Here is a 16,259-nt window from a genome sequence, read left to right as displayed (position 1 = left end):
GACAGTTGTGATCATGTGGCCAATCTTGATTCATTTATACCACCACCCATTATTCTACTCTCCTGACATATTTTAAATCAAATCCAAAACGTCATATAATTCTGTCCATAAACAATTCAGTTTTTATCTCTGAAAGATAATTATTCTATTTTGTAACCTAAATGTAACATCATTATCGCACTTAGTGTGTGTGAAAATAGTTTCAATATCATCTACTCAATGTTCAGCTTTCCCCAGTTATTTTTACTTTTTTAAATACCTGAGGTATAATGATTATACAAAAATTTAGATAATTATATAATATAATAATGTATTGCATATTATTAACAATATAATATTGTATAATTTAAAATATATTAAGAGGGTAGAATATTTTGGTAAGTATTCTCACCAAAAAAAAAAAAAAACCTCAAACCCCAAAAACACAGACACACAAAACGACACAAGGAAATTTGTGGAAGTGATCCATGTGTTTAGTGTCTTGATTGTGGTGATGGTATTACAATATATTCTTTAGTCCAAACTCATCAAAATGTATACATTAAGTGTGTATAATTTTTTCTATATTATAGATTTTATTATCCTTATTTTTAAAACTGGTACAACTTAACCAATTGAAATCTAAATATTTGTCCATTAGGTATATTGATGAAGTTAGAATGAAGACTGAGTTGATATAATAAAAGAACTTTAGTACCAGTTGCTTATTATAAAAATGTTGAGTGGTATATAGGTTAGCACGTGGCTTGAGGTCTTTGATGCACTGAATTCTTTCCATCTTGTTGCTCCACTTTACTCTGGTGTCTTTCTCAGCTACATCATTGCAGCTGGGTTGTAGTCATATCTGTGTTCCAGCCGGCAGCAAAGGGAAGGAGAACTGGGGGAGCAAATGCCCGCGATCTAAGGCCCAGATTTGGAAGTGGTAAACAGCCCTTTATTCCTAATCCATCAACAAGAGAAAAGTCAGTTGGTGGCCTGCAAAGGAGGCCCAGAAATGTAATCTCCAGATAACTAGTCACAGCCCAGCTGCTCCACTGTAGAAGAAGGGGAGAACAGGTTGGTAACAGTCGCCACAGTCCAGCCCTCTGGCCTTCCAAATGTTCCTGCAGCCGCTACTTCCCACACACAGAACCTTTGCCCCCCGCCCCGCCAAGGAGAGGATACGTAATCAGTTCAGTTACTGAGGCCACCTCAGAGTCGGGCTTCTGGGTGCTGTGCTCTTGTTGGCTCTGAGATGGCTCTTCATGGTCCAACAATTGGTAAACGCAAAGAAAAGAAATGTACTCTTCATAATATATAGTGATGAAACAAGACCAGGATAAATAAAGTCTCTGTTCCAGAAAAGGGAGAACTGGGAAATACACAGCAATCACTAATCAATAGTGGGTACCAAATGCTGCTGAGCAAAACTTGCAAAGGCTGAAAGCTGAAGTCTGGGAGTAAATTTCTTGGTTAACTGCTCCATGTGCCCCCCTGGTTCTGTTTCCCATGAGAAATCCCTTGTCATTGTCATCTGTGGGCCCTAGTGCTGCCATCTCGGAGGTTCTTACTTATCTATTATCCTCTAAGACACAGATAAATTGGATGCTGGAAGGTATGCCTTCTGTATAGGCAGCTTAAGTGCAGGAAGAGTTATTGGTTTGGCTGCCTGGGCTTTCGGATTTGGGATAGTACATTCATTCCCTCAGAACCTTGGAAGGTTTCTCGCCTGTTTGTTGCCAGCCACTTTCATATTTATTTCACCATTTATTTTCTGGACATAAAAATTTTAACCCTCCTTTATTTCTTGTCTTTATTTCTAGAGTCATGATTCTCTACCTCATTTTATTTTTTTGGCCAAATTTAGAAAATTTATTTATTTATAAAATGTTCCATACAGTATAGAACATTAGGTTAATTTACAAGGTTTTAAAAAATTGTTATTGGAGTATAGTTGATTTACAATGTACAAGTAAGTGTATAGCAAAGTGAATCAGTTATGCATATTGCCACTCTTTTTTTTAGATTTTTTTCCCATATAATCCACTAGGGAGTATTAAGTAGAGTTCCCTGTGCTGTAGAGTAGCTCCTTATTAGTTATGTATTTTATATAGAGTGGTGTGTATATGTTAATTCCAATCTCAATTTATCCCTCCCCTCCACCCCCTGGTAACCGTAAGTTTGTCTTCTATGTCTGTGACTCTACTTCTGTTTTGAAAATAAGTTCATTGGTTCTCTACTTCATTTTAATACTGCTATCTCAAAGTCATCTGAAATAATAGTCTTGTATAGGAATATAGTATCCTCAATTCCATCTTTATTCCAGGACTGGACCTTTTTTCGCCCCCTTTCTTTATTTTCCTTATTGCGCAGTCTTTGAGAAAAGTTGTGACTAGCAATAATTTTAGATCTTGCTGTTTGGTAAAGAGAAATAATTAGCTTCCCTATACCTGTGAGGTCCCAAATATCTAGGCACTCTGTTTGCTTCCAACAGTGGGCATAACTAATTTTTGCTTAACCTCATCACTTTCTTAAAATACCTTACTAAAAGCAGTAAGCAGCTGTCAATATGTACTAAAATTTTGACTCTCTTCTGTTGCTTCACCTAGAAAGGTTCCATAGTCACATGGTGTACCTTTTAAATTAGAACACATGATAAATCTAGCAAATGTTTTGCTACAACATGAGAAAAATCACAAGATTCCTAGCCTGAAATACATTTTACTGACCACCTAGTATCCATCCAGTAAACCGGTGCCATGTAATTTAGTTATTTGTTTAGTTATTAGCAGGGCCTGACTTCCAGTAGCAATTTTTGTCTTGATTAGGGATAAGATTCTACCTCTGTGACAAAATAACATTGGCTTTTAAAAAACACAGTTTCTTTCATGTCACAGCCCTGATGATCAGATTGGCTTGTTCCTCTGTTCCATATGGTCCTGCAGGGACCCAGATTACTTCCATTTTGCAGTTCTGCCATTGCCTAGGGTGTTGTCCTCTTCTTTAAGGCTAAAGCTGACAACAGGTATCCGTTTTCCTGCTAACAGGAAAGAGAAAGATTATGGAGGAATGTGTAACCACATTTTGCAGCCCTAGCCTCAGAAGGTAGCACATATCCCTCCGGTCAGACTCAACTGGCATGATCTAACTCATGTACTCTTGCCTGCATGCAAAGGAGCCTGGGACCTGTGGTCTAGGTGAACCACCGTGTGACTGGCACAGTTTTATTACCATGGAAGAACGGTGAACAGCTAATGTTCTCCACCATAGCACCTTCAATACTGACTTGACTTATGCAATATGTATAACTCTCAAGTTTTTATCCATTGCATTTGTTCATTATTATTTGGACCTGAATGGTTGTTCATTTCATAATTCTGGAGTTAATGTATTTGATTTCAGTTTTATCTTTTTTAAAAGGTTGATGGTATATTTTATATAAAAGGTTGCTGGATTAAAGACATCAGAAATGAAAAATTTACTTGATTTTTTTAAATGTATGTTTGGTTTTACTTTATTGAATTTTACAAAAAAAAAAAAAAGAACATTGACTTAGTTCTTTTTGTGCAGATAATCTAATATCAACTCATAAAATTTTATAAAAACTCATGGGAAGTATAAACACACTTTATGAATTTGACCATTTTTTCCTGATATAAATATGAACTCTAGTGTCAATCAGAGAAGAAGCATGATGTGACTTTGTAATACAATTTTTAGCAAAATGACCCTGCTTTTTGCATAATTAAGGTCAGACATTGCAGTTTCTGCTTTGAAAGGGCATGTGAACTATATGAGTCATACTTTATTAACTGTAGCTCTTCTATTTAAAAAAAAAAAAGAAAGGATATGATTCTTTAAAAAAAAATCTCAGCTAATACTTCAAGGGTGCAGTCAGTTATAGCCATATTTTAAAATATACTCTAATAGAAAATTTAAGTTTGATTTTCATTGTCAGTGTTTACCCTTAGAACAGCAGTATATTCTTATCTTCTATAAGAATGACAGTATTCCTTGGTTCTAATAAATTATATAAAACTTACAAAATGATCTTGTCTAATCCATTTTCAGATAGAAAAATCAATGCTTATAATGCTAAACTGAGAGTGAAGGATGTAAAGCTTGGTATTTTAGGGATTGAAGAATTTAGGCCTTATATGGGTCTTGCAAAACACCACGTGTTACCAGCAGATGTTCACCATTTATCATTTTCCTTTGTTCCTCAAAGCTATGGCAGACTGTCCTTCTAGCATACAGCTGCTCTGCGACCACGGGGCCTCGGTGAATGCCAAAGATGTAGTAAGTCAGTTTATGTTTATTGTCATTTCAACTCATGGATTCTAACTTTCACATTTTGGGAGATTTGTTGTCTTAATGCTGTCTTATTTTTTTGTTGCTTAGGATGGGCGGACACCGCTTGTTCTGGCTACTCAGATGTGTAGGCCAACAATATGTCAACTGCTGATAGATAGAGGGGCGGATATTAATTCCAGAGACAAACAAAACAGGTAATTCTTTTATCAAGGTTCCTTAGACACGAACTGGATGCCCAGTGATCCTGAAGCTCTGCTGTTGTGACCTGGCCTTTCCACCTCCTGTGGTTCTCCCTTCCTTGGAATTAGCATTCACTACTTAAGAGGGGAGAGGGAAATACTCGAAATATATGCAGTGACTATGGCCTGTGTTTGAGTCAAAGAACTGAAGAAAGAGGAATTGTATCCTAGTTATTTTTAACGTTTAAAATAACCTTTAGTGAAGCGGGCTCAAATAAGGAAGAAGAATAAAAAGCTACATCTACAATCTGCTTCTTCATTAGTGAATCTTGAGGGTAAAGGAGTTCTTGGCTGTCCTGGAGATGGACATGTTTCAGTGTAGATTTTCTCACGGTATTTTCTCTCCTTTCTACCTGGGCACAATGCCACCTCCTTCTCTGAAACTCAGTTCATTTCTGTACCCCAATACAGATCCCATTCATTTACTTCTGCATCTGTGTTTGATGTTGTTTTAATTGATGTGTACTAACAATTTCTGTCTGTGTTTCTCCCTGTCTTCTTTTCTGGGCTTAGTGTATCATACCACTTGTTATATTGTAATTCTGATGTCTATAGTCACAGAGGTTCTGACAACAAAGTATCCAAAATATGCCCATTTCACCAGGTGAAGCATTATAATAATTTATGACAAGTTTCTGAGATTTTTATAGATGAATACTAGTCAAATTGTTGGTTTCTTTTCAGTTTATTTTATTCTTTTAAACATGTATTCTATTGTTTGTAGTTCACTGGAAGTAGGTAAGTATAATTAGTCTTTGGATGTCAGATTTTATAGCTCTGATCGTTTTTACTGTTCAGGCATCCCAAAGGAGGAAATTCTTAAGCAATTTAATCATTAGTGTGATTTTTAAGAAAGTGACTTTTTTATATTACTTTGTTTTTGTGATACTATAATCTGGCTCCAAGCATGATTAATAAAATTTGATATAAAAATAAATTTTAGATCAGAGAGGCGTGATCTGGCTGATCCATGTATATAATGTCTTGTTTAATAGATCTTATGTTTTTCCAAGTATGTTTATCTCTTTTTTCATTGCTGTGTTGTGCTTAGTCATGTCTGATTCTATGTGATCCGATGGACTGTAGCCCGCCAGTCTCCTCTGTCCATGGAATTCTCCAGGCAAGAACACTGGAGTGGGTAGCCATTCCCTTCTCCAGGGGATCTTCCTGATCCAGGGATTGAACCCGGGTCTCCTGCATTGCAGGAAGATTCTTTACCATCTGCGCCACTGTAAACTAAGGGAAGCCCTGCAAACTAAGACACAAGCACATGTTTTTATAAATGCAATGGAGTTAAAATATAAAACAAAAATATGAAGTCAAATCTGTGTGTGTAACAATATAGCTTTTATTTTATTTTATTTTTTTAACAATATAGCTTTTAAAAGTCATATCTGTTCTTTAGGAATGGGGCCTCTGAAAGAGATTTCTGAAATATTTTTTGTATCCTCCTTATGGTCTTTTATTCTTCTGTCTTCCCTTGTAGGACTGCTCTCATGCTAGGATGCGAGTATGGTTGCAAAGATGCAGTAGAAGTCTTAATCAAAAATGGCGCTGATGTAACCTTGCTGGATGCCCTTGGCCATGATAGTTCTTACTATGCAAGAATTGGTGACAATCTGGACATTCTAACCTTACTGAAGACTGCATCGGAAAATTCCAACAAAGGTACCAGCAGTTTTTTGTCACTAGAAAGTGCTAGTTAATAAAGCATGCTAATAAAGAACAGCTTTTTAAGATTTACGTGGTAGAGCTACAGTATTTGTAAGGGGCAAAACACTCCTTACTTTAAGCAGTACTGGTTCATCTCCCTCTCTGCCCCAGCTGTGCAGGTTTACATTACAGTCACTCATTTTGAGGCAGTGTGTGTTACATTTACTGTCTAGCTTATCCACTCAACCCTCCTCTACTGTGGAGTAATTTAAGAACTGAAAAGAAAGACTCAAATAAAGGGCTTTACTAATACATATTTTTTGATGAGGGGTGAGGGATTTAAGGTCTTATACTTAAAAAGTTTTAAAGAATCATTGTTTAAACGTGTATATAAAATATTCAACCAAGATTTATTGAATACTTGTGTCAAGTACGTTTCTATGCTTATTAAAGAGAAATTGGAAAGTACAGAAAAGCACAGCAAGTAAAATTAGCCACTCATTCTGCCACTTCCCTGCTGGCTCAGATGGTAAAGCGTCTGCCTACAATATGGGAGACCCAGGTTCAATCCCTGGGTCAGGAACATCTGGAGAAGGAAATGGCAACCCACTCCAGTATTCTTGCCTGGAAAATCCCATGGATGGAGGAGCCTGTGCAGTCCATGGGGTCGCAAAGAGTTGGACCCGACTGAGCGACTTCACTTTCTGCTACTGAGGAGCCTCTACTAACATTTTGAGGAATATTCTTCCCCAGTCTATTCACTATGCATAAAATTGAAGTCACCTGTAGTAAGCTATAGATTACTTTTTGTGTAATACAGTTTAAAGACTTTTCCCTCATAAGTATTTTTTCTACAGTATGATTTTTATTGATGCATAAAATTCAATCTGTTTACATTTAATTTGGTTAAGTAATTTTCTATAGGTGTTATTTAAGTTGCTTACAGTTTTTACTAATGTAAATAACCATTTAGTGACTGTCCTTATGTGTAAATGTTTTAGCATGTTTTTATTATACCCTTAGAATCACTTCCTAGAAATTGAGTCAGGAGGTTTCAGGTTATGCACATTTCTTTAAGCTTTTGATATATATCAACAAGTTGCCTTCTCATTTAGGAGTGTTTTCAATTTTGCATTGTTCACCTCCCTCCCCTCCCTAGCATTGAATATTATCTACATAGATGTTATCCTAGGGAAAAAATACTTTACCAATTAGATAGGCAAAAGTGATGTTTCACTATTGTTTTAACTGTAAGGTAGTAAGCTATAAAGAAAGAAATTTATTTCTTTAATATTGACTTAATTATATAATTAGGGAATGGAAATCTACCTGAGTTAACCTTCTTTCTCACTGTTCCTCTTTCTCCTCTCTTTCCCTCTCTTTAAATCTTCAGGGAGAGAACTTTGGAAGAAAGGACCATCTTTACAACAGGTTAAAAATTATGTATATTGTACAATTTAAGTAAAGTGCTTAGCAAACCTGGTTAATGGTTATGTTTAACTGTTTTGAGTTTAAATTCATGTTGTTCTCTCTTCTCAGTTAATCATGCCCATGTAGAACCTAGGTCATGAGATCCTGAGGCTTTATACAGATACTGTCACTCAGCTTGAGACAGTGGGTCTTAATTACAATGAATGTATCCAGTGGGCAATAAGCAACCTCCTGATCGCTGGTCTTGAACATACAGTCCTTTCAAGTGTGAAATATTGCACCTTGTTGAGATTCTTTGATGATGAATATTAGTCTGGCAGACCATAGACAGTTTTCTATTTTCACTTAGTAACAGAATCAAATATATCCTGAGGTGGGAAAATTCTTTCAGTGCAATAAGAAGTGAAGAAAACAATTCAAGGAAGACTATATATGTGACTTCAATGCCTCGTTAACATTTTGATTTTCTTTTTTCTTTTTTGCTGTGTGTATTTAATTTAATGAGGACTTGACTTTAAAGGGGGCTTCCCTTGTGACTCAGCTGGTAAAGAATCCACCAGCAATGTGGGAGACATGGGTTTGATCCCTGGGATGGGAAGATCTCCTAGAGAAGGGAAAGGCTACCCACTCCAGTATTCTGGCCTGGAGAATTCCATGGACTGTATAGTCCATGGGCTCTCGAAGAGTCGGACACAACTGAGTGACTTTCACACTGACTTTTTAAAAAAACACAGTACATGAAGTAATTCATCCCTTGCACTAACTTTATTATCAAATCACTACTTAACCCTGGTTTTGTGTCTCAGCAGATGTCTGATTATTCCCCCTATTCTCTTTGAGTTAAAATGAGTGGGGTTGCTTTACGCACTCTAACCATCTTGCCCAAAGCTAGTGTAGGCAACTCTCCTCTTCTGCTGGCTGTTCCCTTCCAGGCTTTCAGCTTTTCTCTAGTGAGAAGGACCTGAACATTTTCAAACCCTGAAGAGAAAGTAATCAGGTACCTTCTCAACCATCCTGTCATCATTCTGCATCATTTCTCTAGCCCGCACCTGAATCTGAAAGCTATATGAAAGCATGCTGCCTTTTCAGTCCATCAGAATTAAGTAATATGTCCATGCATGGGTCATGTCTACTTGTCAGTTTTTTTCCATCTGGAGCAGCTGTCTCTTTAGATAACCTAAGTTGGGGTAGAGGGAAATAAAATGTACACTCTTATAACTGTACCAGTCATCTCACCCAGATTCAGAGAAAAATGATTCTGAAATATATAGGTATTTAAAAGAAAGAATTATTGAATATTAATATGGCAATGGTATCTTAATGAATAAGTTATCTAAATGAATTCATGAAATTAATATTCTACTAAGAACAATGAAACTTATTTCAGTTATTTATTAAATACATTTTATAATAGCTGTTATAAATAGGATTTGTTTCCGTACTAAAGGACATGTAATCCTTGTTATCAAGACGCCTATAGTTTAAAAATAAGATGTATTCAGTTACTTACTTATTACTGTTCTAAGTGCTGGGGATATCAGTGTTCCAAGTCCCTGCTCTCATGGAGCTCCCAGCCTAGTGAGAGAGATGAATAATAAACAAGTAGGTATTTAGTATCCTAGGAGATGCTTTGAAGACCAGCAGAACAGGATGAGGGGAGGCAGAGACAGAGGGCAGGAAGCTATTTTAGATGGTGTGGTCAGGAAGTGACATTCCAGCAGAGGTCTGAAGGAAGTGAAGAGGGAGCCAGGGGCTCTGTGGGTGAAACCTCAAGGGCAGAGGGAGTGGCAAGTACCAAGCCTCTGATGAGGGAACGTGTCTGACATGCCCAAGGGGGCAGTAGAGGGCCAGAGGGACAGGGACCAGAGGGAAGGCGAGGGCAGGACATGGTATGAAGAGACTGGTCAGATTCCACGTGAGAACGGACCTTTGCTAGAAGCAATGAAGCTAGAAATGTAGTTTGGGCCAAATTGTGGATACGAAGTATCATCTTAATGGGAACTTTTTTCCCCTCCAATTCCAAATCCAAGCTCATTAGAATGATAGTTTAAACACTTGATTAAACAAAACTCAACAAATAATGCAAAATGTAATTACCTTAGAGAACTAAGGCATTTACTTTTTTATTTGGTTTTTTTTTTTTTTTGTTTTGTTTTTGTTTTTTTTTTTTTTTTTATTTGGTTTTTTAGCTGTCAAATTATTGTGTAGATTTACAGATCAATTTGGGCAAAAAAAGGTTATTTTCTCTCTTGTTTAATGATTGTGTTGTGTTTTTATTAAAGCAAATCTCTAAGCTGGAATAAAGTTTCAAAGCAGTAAGTGTACAGAAACAGATCATGTACCAGCCAAGTCATGTAGCTTTCGTCAGTGCATTGTCTGTCTCTTTCTTTTCACACCCTTTGATATTTTATTTCATCAGTACTCAAATAATTTCCATATTTTTCTTTCAATATTAATATAACTCTCCCTTCTCTTTTTAAACACCAATTCCCTTGTTTTGGGAATAGTAGCTGATGCTTTTTAGTATAACTTTGAGTTTTGCTTCTAGTATAAATTCTTCTTTTTAAAATTTTGTGACTTTGGTGAAAATAAATAGTTAATAATAGAGATTTTAAATTCTGTTATTTTTTAGTATTTAAAAATAGACTATATTTGTTCCATTTAAAACCTATATTGTTATTTTTTCCATTTGGAGTTTTAAGTGGAAACACTGCCACCTTGTGTTTTGTACAGGAAAATTAAAACTTGGTTAAGCTGAAAAATCACTAATTGGGTATATTTCCTATTGAGGAAAATGTACTTTTCTTTATTCTCACACTTGCTAACCTGTGTTTTCATATGTTTTACCAAAGCGAAATTTGTCTCAGATGTTAGATGAAGTAAATATGAAGTCAAATCAGAGGGAGCATCAAAACGTTCAGGTAAAAAGAAAAACATTGGTATCTTCCTTTGCAGAGAATTCCATTGTTGTTTGTAGTGAGGTTTGGGACAAGAAAGGAAGCAAAAATGGGACGTGCTGTGGACAAGTAAGGGCAGGAGGAGAAGCTTGTTATATTTTGTGATTCTATTTCTTGCCTTATTCCTTCTAAAAGAATTGACTTTTGATATGAATGTTTGTGTCAGTATTATCTTACAGAAAGCATTGTTTTAATATACTTTAGGAAGTAAATAACTTTATATAACTTTTTGTTGATTTAAATATATCTGTTTTAGGCCATAAATCATACATTTGTATTTATTTCAGAAAATTAATTATAATGACAAAATGATTATCACTGTGAATAAAACAAAATCTGAACATTTTCTTAAATTTTAAAATTTTGACTAAAAAATATTTTTGTTATCCACACAGTAGTTTTACCTTTTATGTTCATTAAAGTGTTCAAATAATGATTATTATTTGGGTTGCATTGGAAGATGAGCCATAATTAAATGGTTTACTTTGTGCCAAATACTACTAAAATATAAGTTGAATAACCTTTTCTGTACAATGAAGCAAAAGCATTTTGGGGGGATTTCATAGTTTACTCTGTAGTGTTAAGAAAGTGAACTATAGCCTTAAATGTTTTATCAGAGCACTGAAGTGATGATGATTAGGTTAACAAAGTGTAAGAATATTCTTCAGTTTTTTAAACTCATTAATTTGAGAGGTGTTTGGAAAAAGTTAAGATGACATATTCTTCTGCTATTTTCTATTTCTAGATGATGCTTTTATTTCTTATTTATTAGAATCATGATTTGCTGTCTTATATATAGCTATGTTTATTAGTTATCATAGAACTGTAATTTTCTACATTATTTCTCATGTATAGATTTTGTTATTTAAATGTCATTGAAATTATTGTATCTTTATACTTAAAGCTGTTTGTATGTGTATATATTTATGCTAGTGAGCTGCTTTCAGAAATTTCTTCCATAAGAGTTGCTCCTTTAAAGTTGGCCTAGCATCTGTTTTCTTTACTGTTGAAGGATCTGGAGATTGAAAATGAAGATCTGAAAGAGAGGTTGAGAAAAATTCAGCAAGAACAGAGAATATTATTGGATAAAGTCAATGGTTTACAACTACAGCTAAATGAGGTAAATAATCTGCACAATACCAAAAACATCCAGAACTATTTTACTGTGAGTCATCATCATTGTCAATAACAAATTGTTAATGATCAAACCCTCCCAGCAATGTGTCAGATGCTAAAGGCGGTAAAATCAGATCATTGCCCTTGAGGAAAGTTAGATCTTATTAAGACCTTTACATGAAGGTGTAGGTGAAGTTGCTCAGTCGTGTCTGACTCTGCAACCCCATGGACTGTAGTCTACCAGGCTCCTCCATCCACGGGATTTTCCAGGCAAGAATACTGGAGTGGGTTGTCATTTCCTTCTCCAGGAGATCTTCCTGACCCAGGGATTGAACCCTGGTCTCCTGCATTGTAGGCAGACGCTTTATCGGCTAAGCCACCAGGGAAGTTTCATTACATGAAACTTAATGTCAAATCTAAGAACAGAGAACACTGTTGGTCTATGGTGATAACACTGGAGTTGTGGGATTGGAGAGGAAGGAATGGACAGGAGTGAGGAGGAAGAGCAAGTAAGAGTTGTAAGGAATTGACAGGCTGTCAGAAGAGCCTGAAGTGCATGTGAGCAAGGTTAGTGAGACGAACGAATACAGCGGGAGCACAGGAGTGGGGGCACAGGCATCTCCTCACATGCTTGACCCCAGGCTCAATGACATGCACGTCTGTTTAAAAGGTATTTGCCAAGCTCATGCTTCTTAAAATAAACTGTCAAGAGTGAAAATACATTTCTTCTTCTTTTTAAATTTAGGAAGTAATGGTGGCTGATGATCTGGAAAGTGAGGTAGGATGATTAAGTTTTACTTTAAAGCTGTAAAATACTATGTAAATTGAAGAGAATATTGCAGTAGAAGTTTTAAGTCCTAAACTGAGATGGAGATGGAATTGCTTTTTTGGTTAATTGTTCAAAGGGAAAAACAAAACCTATGTGTGACTGTAAAATTATGTTTTGAGAATAGTGGCATGGGTTATTGTAGGCATTTTGCTGTTACTCCTCTGAATGTCTCATTTTTCATGAGACTTGTTGTGAAAAGATATAAAATTCTAAGCATTATAAAGAAAATGTCTGAAAATAATATGACTTAAACCAAACCACAGAAATTTGAATTTTTCATAATGTTGTTTGTATATTTTGTATATTATTGGTATATTGGTATGAAGTTTGACTAATAGTTTAAAAATCTACCAGCTTATAGAATTCATTAACGATAGTCCTCAAAGTAATTCTAATGCACATTTTCTGTAATACATTTCATGCACATGTATTTCAAGCACAGTATGATTTCAAGCACAGTATGATTTTGTGCTGTATTTATTCCTTTTCATTTCAGAAAGAAAAGCTGAAGTCCCTTTTGGCAGCCAAAGAAAAGCAACATGAAGAAAGCCTAAGAACTATTGAAGCTCTGAAAAGTAGATTTAAGTATTTTGAGGTACAGAAAGCTTAAATAAAGTATTTTGTGTAACTTACAATGGAAGTGGTAAATGGCTTGAAGTCAGACTTGAATTTGAATTATCACTCTCTCTTTTATAGTGTGACCTCAGGTGATTCATTTAAAGTCTCTGAGCTTTTTGCTGCTTTGGCAAAATTGGGGTGATTGTCCCGTTTCCCGCAGAGTTGTCGTAAAGTTTAAATGAAATAATTGAAATTGACTAAACGAATATTTAGTTCAGTTCCAGTTTCTCTTCCCCAACCTTCCTCTTTGTCCATTTTTACCATTTCAAGATGTCATACTTTTACCTGTAAAATTACAGTGATTCTGATAGTGTTAATAAAAAGCATCATTTAAATGAATAGTGGTAATTCCAGGATTATCTCAGAAAGAGCCTGGTGCATGTACAAACTTGTTTGGTGAGGGTAGTGTGTTAATAAGGCTCAGGTCATATACTTATCTTTTGTTGACTCAGTTAGCTCTTAGTTTTTCCAAGACTATTTTTTTCTAAAAACTTTTATTCAAAATGCAATATATGTTAAAAAGTATATGTTAAAGTGGATAAGTTGAAGGATTTTCACAAATTTCACAAATCAAACCTCCTAGATCAGAAAATAGCACATCACCTTTATCCAGAAGCCTCCTCATGCTCCCTGAACCAAGGGTGACCACTCTCCAGACCTGCAACTGAATAGATGTGTTTTGCAAGGCCATAATACATATTTTTATAAATGTTGTTCAGCACTGGGGTCGCTGAAGAGAGTAGCTGATTCCAATGTGAGTCTTTTATCTTTATTATGAGATATAACTCCAAAATACATAGCAAAAGTCAAATTTTTCTTTGTAAATAAAAAAAAAACGGGTATTGCTATGAAAAAGAATATAAAGACATGGATGTAACTCACAGATATAATGCTGGAGGAAAGAAATCAGATGCAAAGAGCACTTACTGCATAATTCCTTTTCTATGAAGTGCAGAACTAGACACAGCTAATCTATGCTGACACAAGGCTAATCTATGCTGATACAAAGCTCATCTATGCTGATGTGGTATTCTTAGCACCTGACCATCCTTTCAAACCTTTCTGTGTACATGTATGTGTGTGTGCACTCAGTCTCTGAGTCGGGTCTGACTCTGTGACTCCCATGGACTGCAACCCACCAGGCTCCCCAGTTCATGGGGTTTTCCAGGCAAGAATACTGGAGGAAGGTGCCATTTCCACCTCCAGGGGATCTTTCCAACCCAGGGGTTAAGCCCGTGTGTCCTGTGTCTCTGGCGTTGACTGGAGGATTCTCTACCACTAAGCCACCTGGGAAGCCCCTTCTTTGTACATAACTTTTGTTATATACATGAATTCATCAGATGGAATCTTATTATACATCCTATTTTATAAGTTTTTGCATTCAGTATAATGGGGACATTTTCCCCAATCAAATGAATTTTTATGCTGGAAATGATTTTTAACCATCCAAGAGAAAATTATAAGGTCTGCTTTATTTGTGACCCAGTGTTTATGAAAGCCGTTATTAAAAACTAAGGAATCGTTATTTGTAATATGGAATATCCACTGCTATCTCACCTCCCTTGAAAGTCTTCATAAACTGCCACCAGCATTGCTGCATTATGTGTAATACTTAGTTCAGTTCAGTTCAGATGCCCAATCATGTCCAACTCTTTGTGACCCAATGGATTACAGCACGCCAGGCTTCCCTGTCCATCACCAACTCCCGGAGCTTACCCAAACTCATGTCCATTGAGTTGGTGATGCCATCCAACCATCTCATCCTCTGTGGTCCCCTTCTCTTCCTGCCCTCAATCGTTCCCAGCATCAGGGTCTTTTCAAATGAGTCAGGTCTTCGCATCAGGTGGCCAAAGTATTGGAGTTTCAGCTTCAACATCAGTCCTTCCAATGAACACGCAGGACTGATCTCCTTTAGGATGAGCTGATTGGATCTCCTTGCAGTCCAAAGGCTCTCAAGAGTCTTCTCCAATACCACAGTTCAAAAGCATCAATTCTTTGGCGCTCAGCTTTCTTTATAGTCCAACTCTCACATCCATACATGACTACTGGAAAAACCGTATCCTTGACTAGACAGACTTTTGTTGGCAAAATAATGTCTCTGCTTTTTAATATGCTGTCTAGGTTAGTCATAGCTTTTCTTCCAAGGAGTAAGCGTCTTTTAATTTTATGGCTGCAGTCACCATCTGCAGTGATTTTGGAGCCCCAAAAAATAAAGTCTCCCACTGTTTCCACTATTTCCCCATCTATTTCCCATGAAGTGATGGGACCAGATGCCATAATCTTAGTTTTCTGAATGTTGAGCTTTAAGTCAACTTTTTCATTCTCCTCCTTCACTTTCATCAAGAGGCTCTTTAGTTCTTCTTCACTTTCTGCCATAAGGGTGGTGTCATCTGCATATCTGAGGTTATTGATATTTCTCCCAGCAGTCTTGATTCCAGCTTGTGCTTCATCTAGCCCAGCATTTCTCATGATGTACTCTGTGTATAAGTTAAATAAGCAGGGTGACAATATACAGCCTTGACGTACTCCCTTTCCTGTTTGGAACCAGCCTGTTGTTCCATGTCCAGTTCTGACTGTTTCTTCCTGTCCTGCATACAGATTTCTCAGGAGGCAGGTCAGGTGGTCTGGTATTCCCATCTCTTTAAGGATTTTCCACAGTTTGTTGTGATCCACACAGTCAAACACTTTGGTGTAGTCAATAAAGCAGAAATAGATGTTTTTCTGAAACTGTCTTGCTTATTCGATGATCCATCGGATGTTGGCAATTTGATCTCTGATTCCTCTGCCTTTTCTAAAACCAGCTTGAACATCTGGAAGTTCATGGTTCACATATTGTTGAAGCCTGGCTTGGAGAATTTTGAGCATTACTTTAGTCTAGCATGTGAGATGAGTGCAACTGTGTGGTACTTAATATGTAGGCATTTTCTTTATTTTTACAGAACAAGTTTGGGAAACATGGATATTTTAGAACAAGGCTAATTTTATGTTGTAACTCATGCATTTGTTGTCATTTGAGTCATCAAGGCAAGGTAATAAGTCCAAACTAAGTTTTTCGAATTTCTTATGTGCCATGGCCTCCCTTCACCCATTCATCTATAAGCCCATTTACTACCTACTGCAGAT

The 16,259-nt window shown here is 36.4% G+C and overlaps 1 protein-coding gene across 2 annotated transcripts in view; it reads left to right on the top strand.

Annotated features, from left to right (window-relative positions):
* Positions 1–16,259, top strand: part of UACA (uveal autoantigen with coiled-coil domains and ankyrin repeats) — an 83,828-nt gene that overhangs the window by 53,740 nt on the left and 13,829 nt on the right. For both annotated transcript variants that reach the window (XM_043470936.1, XM_043470937.1), the window contains exons 6-13: positions 4,208–4,278; positions 4,381–4,487; positions 6,019–6,200; positions 7,579–7,616; positions 10,469–10,537; positions 11,586–11,693; positions 12,435–12,467; positions 13,015–13,113. In XM_043470936.1, coding sequence (XP_043326871.1) covers positions 4,208–4,278; positions 4,381–4,487; positions 6,019–6,200; positions 7,579–7,616; positions 10,469–10,537; positions 11,586–11,693; positions 12,435–12,467; positions 13,015–13,113 — 707 coding nt within the window. The remainder of the gene's footprint in view (positions 1–4,207; positions 4,279–4,380; positions 4,488–6,018; positions 6,201–7,578; positions 7,617–10,468; positions 10,538–11,585; positions 11,694–12,434; positions 12,468–13,014; positions 13,114–16,259) is intronic.

This window comes from Cervus canadensis, chromosome 6 (genome assembly GCF_019320065.1).
Source record: "Cervus canadensis isolate Bull #8, Minnesota chromosome 6, ASM1932006v1, whole genome shotgun sequence".
NCBI lineage: Eukaryota > Metazoa > Chordata > Mammalia > Artiodactyla > Cervidae > Cervus > Cervus canadensis.
The sequence above is the reverse complement of the archived record's forward strand: the minus strand, read 5'-3'. Positions and strand labels throughout refer to the sequence as shown.